Source organism: Trematomus bernacchii, unplaced genomic scaffold, assembly GCF_902827165.1.
Source record: "Trematomus bernacchii unplaced genomic scaffold, fTreBer1.1, whole genome shotgun sequence".
Classification (NCBI taxonomy): Eukaryota; Metazoa; Chordata; class Actinopteri; order Perciformes; family Nototheniidae; genus Trematomus; species Trematomus bernacchii.
Genome location: NW_022987605.1, coordinates 2,187,453 through 2,195,270, shown reverse-complemented (window position 1 = coordinate 2,195,270; position 7,818 = coordinate 2,187,453). Strand labels below are relative to the sequence as shown.

Below are 7,818 nucleotides of genomic sequence, written 5' to 3'. Positions count from 1 at the left end.
CACTGTACAACACGCACGCACTTACACACTGTACAACACGCACCTACACACTGTACACACGCACCTACACACTGTACAACGCACCTACACACTGTACAACACCACCACACGCACCTACACACTGCACCACACGCACCTACACACTGTACCACACGCACCTACACACTGTACACACGCACCTACACACTGTACCACACACACCTACACACTCTTCCACACGCACCTACACACTGTACCACACGCACCTACACACTGTACCACACGCACCTACACACTGTACCACACGCACCTACACACTGTACCACACGCACCTACACACTGTACCACACGCACCTACACACTGTACCACACACACCTACACACTGTACCACACGCACCTACACCACACACGCACCTACACACTGTACCACACACACTGTACAACACGCACCTACACACTGTACCACACGCACCTACACACTGTACCACACGCACCTACACACTGTACCACCGCACCTACACACTGTACCACACGCACCTACACACTGTACCCACACGCACCTACACACTGTACAACACGCACCTACACACTGTACAACACACACTGTACAACACGCACCTACACACTGTCCCACACACACTGTACAACACGCACCTACACACTGTACAACACGCACCTACACACTGTACAACACGCACCTACACACTGTACCACACACACTGTACAACACGCACCTACACACTGTACCACACGCACCTACACACTGTACAACACGCACCTACACACTGTACCACACACACTGTACAACACGCACCTACACACTGTACAACACGCACCTACACACTGTACAACACACACTGTACAACACGCACCTACACACTGTACCACACACACTGTACAACACGCACCTACACACTGTACCACACACACTGTACAACACGCACCTACACACTGTACAACACGCACCTACACACTGTACCACACGCACCTACACACTGTACCACACGCACCTACACACTGTACCACACGCACCTACACACTGTACCACACGCACCTACACACTGTACCACACGCACCTACACACTGTACCACACGCACCTACACACTGTACAACACGCACCTACACACTGTACCAACACACACTGTACAACACGCACCCTACACACTGTACCACACGCACTGTACAACACGCACCTACACACTGTACCACACGCACCTACACACTGTACCACACGCACCTACACACTGTACCACACGCACCTACACACTGTACCACACGCACCCTACACACTGTACCACACGCACCTACACACTGTACCACACGCACCTACACACTGTACCACACGCACCTACACACTGTACCACACGCACCTACACACTGTACCACACGCACCTACACACTGTACAACACGCACCTACACACTGTACAACACGCACCTACACACTGTACAACACACACTGTACAACACGCACCTACACACTGTACAACACACACTGTACAACACGCACCTACACACTGTACCACACGCACTGTACACACGCACCTACACACTGTACAACACACACTGTACAACACGCACCTACACACTGTACCACACGCACCTACACACTGTACCACACGCACCTACACACTGTACAACACGCACCTACACACTGTACAACACACACTGTACCACACGCACCTACACACTGTACCACACGCACCTACACACTGTACCACACGCACCTACACTGTACCACACGCACCTACACACTGTACAACACGCACCTACACACTGTACAACACACACTGTACCACACGCACCTACACACTGTACAACACACACTGTACAACACGCACCTACACACTGTACAACACACACTGTACAACACGCACCTACACACTGTACCACACGCACTGTACAACACGCACCTACACACTGTACAACACACACTGTACAACACGCACCTACACACTGTACACACGCACCTACACACTGTACCACACGCACCTACACACTGTACAACACGCACCTACACACTGTACAACACACACTGTACCACACGCACCTACACACTGTACCACACACGCACCTACACACTGTACCACACGCACCTACACTGTACCACACGCACCTACACACTGTACAACACGCACCTACACACTGTACAACACACACTGTACCACACGCACCTACACACTGTACCACACGCACCTACACACTGTACCACACGCACCTACACACTGTACCACACGCACCTACACACTGTACAACACGCACCTACACACTGTACAACACGCACCTACACACTGTACCACACGCACCTACACACTGTACAACACACACTGTACAACACGCACCTACACACTGTACCACACACACTGTACAACACGCACCTACACACTGTACCACACACACTGTACAACACGCACCTACACACTGTACCACACGCACCCACACACTGTACAACACACACTGTACAACACGCACCTACACACTGTACCACACACACTGTACAACACGCACCTACACACTGTACCACACGCACCTACACACTGTACACACGCACCTACACCTGTACAACACACACGTACAACACACCACCTCACACTGTACAACACGCACCTACACACTGTACCACACACACTGTACCACACGCACCTACACACTGTACCACACACACTGTACAACACGCACCTACACACTGTACCACACGCACTGTACAACACGCACCTACACACTGTACCACACGCACCTACACACTGTACCACACGCACCTACACACTGTACCACACGCACCTACACACTGTACCACACGCACCTACACACTGTACCACACGCACACTACACACTGTACCACACGCACCTACACTGTACCACACGCACCTACACACTGTACCACACGCACCTACACACTGTACAACACGCACCTACACACTGTACCACACACACTGTACCACACGCACCTACACACTGTACCACACGCACCTACACACTGTACAACACGCACCTACACACTGTACCACACACACTGTACCACACGCACCTACACACTGTACCACACGCACCTACACACTGTACCACACGCACCTACACACTGTACAACACGCACCTACACACTGTACCACACACACTGTACCACACGCACCTACACACTGTACAACACACACTGTACCACACGCACCTACAGCTCCTAAAGCATATAATATATATCAGGATACAGCCGTTGTGTATTCTATTATGTGAAGCACTAAATGGTTTTAGAAAAATATTGACTCTAGGCCAGTTATACTGAGTGATATATATTATACACACTGCTCTGCTTTCTGCACGGACCTCACAGCTGTTCTCAGTGTAAACATCGCGTAGCGATGAAAGCAGTTAATAAAATAATATCCAGGGGATGCATGCAGAGCTGTCATTGGCTGAGATAAGTCCAGCCGTGCGTCACGACTCTTTGAAACATCACTGTTGCCGGAAATATTGGCGCGGAGGACCCATCAGTGTATCCTCGATTATAGCTCCTCCAGAGAGCCTCCTCGACGCTCGATCCTCGATCCTCGAAGTGCATTTAGAGAAATGAGATGGGTGATTCGGTGATAATTGTATTTATTGGAGACAGGTGGTGGTGGGATTAGCGCACCAGCACTAGCATATGTTTTGTTACCAGGGAAAACACAGGTCAAAGCATTGTTCTTTATATGTTGAATGACTGGAATACAAGAGAATACATGAACAAAGACGACGTTCTTGGACAATGAACATCTCCCTGCGTAAGATGAGCTTTTTGGTGCCTGAGCAGCTGTTTTATTCTGAGTAAAAATGTTCTGTTTGATTTCTGTATTTGGCTGCTCTGAGTGTGTAATGAGGCTGTTGTGTGTGTTCTCTCAGTGGACGAGGGGGCGGTGTTCGCCATGTGTATGACCAGCCAGGGAGACCAGGCTGTGCTCAACCAGTGGGTCTCCGGCCTCCAGCAGAACAACCCCATCCTGGGCCGGGTCGCCACTCTGTTCCGCCTAGAGCAGGGGCCCCGCGAACTGCAGGGGGCCCATAAAACAAAGTCAGACCACCAGCACAGGCAGGACCCCCAGACCCAGAGAGAGGAAGAGGAGGCATCAGTGGAGGAAGAGCTGAGGAGAAGCCAGGGGATGAAGCAGTGAGCAGACTAAAGACTGACAGAAGACTCATAACACACTGTATATGTGGGTTTATTTATCAAGATATGTCCATGCTGGGGAGGGGCTGGATCAGATTTCAACAGGGGTACACCAACTCAGCAGTAAATAAATATAATTTAAAAGAAATGTGTGATGATTTGTTGTCCACATTTGAAATCATCTTAAGCAGTGGTTCCCAGGATGATGACATCAAAGCAACAAAATACAGATTTCACATACACAAAGGTATTTTCATGGTTTTCTTGTGATCTTATTTATTTACTATTAAATAAATAATAAAATAAATATGTTTTCTTCTTGTTTCCCCATATATCCATTCAACTCTCAAACCGGGGCCAACGTGATGCTGTCCTTTCAGGTTTTATTGGGAAATCATGTTTACTAAGTAGGAAAATCTGCATGGAGGAAGGCAAGACTTCTGAAAACAGCTTCATTTCTTAGTGATCAAATCCTGTCACCATCATAACTACGCTCTCAGCTATGTCTTGTGTTCATCGGGCTGAAGTCTTGTTCTCACAGTCTGCAGTAGGTGCTTTCATGTGTCTTTTTTTACCAAGAAGAGGCATCCGGATCTCTGGAGCCATGCCAGGGGGACCATCTGGTTCTCGGTCCCCTCTCTCACCGGGCCCTTCCCCCTGATTGCTACATTTAGAAGAAGAATTGGGAGGGATGAACCCCTCTTTAATGGTCTCACATGCAGAGCACACACAGTGACATGTGTTCTCTGCATTTAACCCATCCTAGTACCAGGAGTCTAGTACTAGGAGCAGTGGGCAGCTATTGTACAGCGCCCGGGGAGCAATGGGAGTGAGGGGGGAAGGGGGGTGTCCGGCAGGGCAGGAGTTGAACTGGGACCTCTCCAAGTAGCAGTCCACACTCCATATTTTAGGTTTGGTCGGGGACTTGAACCGGCGACCCTACGGCTCACAGTCCAAGCCCCTACTGACTGAGCCACTGCCGGTAAGGTGGGGTAGGAGGTGGGGAGGGGGGGCAGCTTTAGGAAGAGTCCTGATTGTTCCAAACGTCCTCCATTTAACAATCACCAAGCCCACTGTGGCCTTGGGAACCTGAAATGGTATGCGTTTTTCGGCAAGGAATACAAAAATCTCAAATCTGAGAAGTGAAAGAAACCTGATTGAATTGAAGGTGTTGACTTGTTTACTGGTACATACTGGAAAGGGAAACTTCACAGAGTACACATGAAGGTCACTTTTCTCCTCATGGCCAGTAAAACAGTTGGAGTGAATGTTTACCAGGAAAGCGGGGTCTAGTAAAATATTCAATTTGTTGCATTATGGGACATGTAGTACCCTGGATTTGTGTCTCTTGACCAACATGGGACTAACAAATGCAATATTTTGGCTTCTGTTGCTTCAATGTTTATCATCTCTTCAAAATTCAGACTTGTGTTTCCAATAACTTCATAAAAGAGCAATATTACATCTTTGAATAATTGTGTTTACAGTATTAGAAGAGTTTTAAGGCCAGACCTCAGAAGAAAAAAAATTAGAGGAAGATGTTTTTATTTGACTTTGCATTATAAATTCTAAAAGTTGTGAATGAGGTTGACATTTTGAGAATACACTTTAAAAAATGAAGCTTTTGAGTATTAGACATTCTCAAAAAAGTCAAATAAATTAAAAGTGTGTGTCATCTTTTTGTTTATTTACTTTCTGACTGGCTCTAATAGTCTTTACATATCTATACTTTGTGCATTCTTCAATCAATCTAATGCAGGGTAAGCTTTAAATAAATGTTTCTTTTTGCATATTGGAAATAACCAAGGTCTTTAAAAATGATAGAAAAATGATATACACAAATATATCAATAATTAAACATAGTAATAGTAAAATACAGCAAGGTAGTACTGGAAACAGAAAGTCCTGTTAGAAAATTGGATCAATGTAGAAATGTGATAATTAAAAAAACAGCGTGCAGATTAAGCCCAAAGGTAGAAAAGGTTTATTACTGAAAAGGCATCGAAACATTCCCTTTGAACTGGTAAACAAGTCAGAGTTACATTCTCAGAAGGTAAAATAGCTCGGTCTCTTCCAGCTGTTCACACTGTGGTGCAGCTGTGCAGGCAGTGTCTCCAAGCATCACACACCATACAGCTTTGTGCTCAAACAGAACATCTTCATGAAAGTCTTAGAAAAACGTGGGAATGCATTCCAGAGTTCATATACAACCGTCCATCTTTTTACTACTCATGCAGGAAAGCCTCTGGATCCTTTAGACTCACAAATGAGAAACCTCTCTAACATGGAACTCTCTACAGATATGGATAATGATTCATCAATACTCATTATATAAGAGGAGATTCAATAAATAATGCATCAAATTGCTCAAACAATTGTAAACAGCAAAGAAAATTGGCATCTCATAACCACTTTAGTATTTTGTGTATTTACAGAACAGATGTTTTACATGGTGGAGCTCATATGAACTGCAGGTGTTTTTTTAAAGAATTGAGAATAGATTTAAAAAATCAATTAAAAGACATACGTATGCAAGGGTTCAGGGTTTGAAGAACAGCATGGTTATCACATACAAAGTCATGGAACAGTTCCAGACACCCATGCAACAATCCAATAACTAACAAGTCTAGAACAGTTTGGGACCTGAATGCAACCTGACAAAAGTGCAAAAAAAACGTTATACTTGAAATTTTTCAAACCAAATTAACTGTAGTATAAATGTTAAACTCTTGTGCTGAATGTGTGTGACGCAGTTTATTTTCTCATAGCTGGCTGACACAGGGGAGGGGGATTAAATGTACTGTATAATGCCTTAAAACCAGCATGTGTTCGCGTTGTTCAGTTGATGAAATAGACTTTTTTACTCAATCAGTTGAATTGCTCAACATGTAACATGTCTGATGTAAACTATTCCTACATGTAATTAGTGTAATGTCCCAAAGTTTGCTTATGGCTGAAAAATGTATGCGAAGTACAAATCGTGACTTATGTTCTAAAACCTTCAAACCAGACAACACAGTGGCTGCTGTAAACCAAAGGAAGTCATGCTCCAAAGAATAACGGGCTTTATTGTCTACTTTGCTCTAAATTGAATTGAAAATTGACAAAATGAACATCATGCTCAGTAGCAACAAGTTGTAACTAGCAATTGAGCCAATAAACTTGTTAGGAAAACATTTACTGAGGTAATAAATCAAGTCATAAATTGGTCATTTTCTCATAGACTTCTATACAATCTGACAGTGAAGTCGCCCCCTGCTGGCCATTAGAGAGGAGGCAGGTTTAAGGCACTTCTGCAATGGGTGCTCTTTTCAGATTTGAAGGGTTTCTGCCTTTTGCAAACCTTGTGGGGAAATGGTAACATTAGTGTGTATCTGTTATCCAGCAGCAGGTAGCATTAACAGCTGATGAGGACAGAAAAGAGTTTGGAAACTAGCGGGCCGTCTCCACAGCAGCGTTAAAAAAATCTTGAAACGCTTCTGCCCATTCACTTTGAATGGGGTGACGTCACTTTTCCTCACTTTTCGCCGAAATGCATTGTGGGCAGGCGAGCGGAGATTTTGAGGATTTTGAGGATTCAAAATTCAAAAATTAAAGTTGAACAATGTTCAACTTTTGAAGCTGAGGTGGAAGCGGCAGCCAATCAAATCCCGTGTACGCAAATCTGACCGTTCAAGCTCTAGCCAATCAAACGGCGTGTA

General features: G+C 45.5%; 1 protein-coding gene across 1 annotated transcript in view; it reads left to right on the top strand.

The window, feature by feature from the left end:
• ecsit (ECSIT signaling integrator) overlaps window positions 1-4,405 on the top strand; it is a gene marked incomplete in the record, with an annotated part of 11,833 nt that extends 7,428 nt beyond the window's left edge. Inside the window, 1 exon segment of the mRNA XM_034130925.1 lies at window positions 3,853-4,405. Coding sequence (XP_033986816.1) covers window positions 3,853-4,121 — 269 coding nt within the window.
• Between the last annotated feature and the right edge of the window lie 3,413 nt (window positions 4,406-7,818).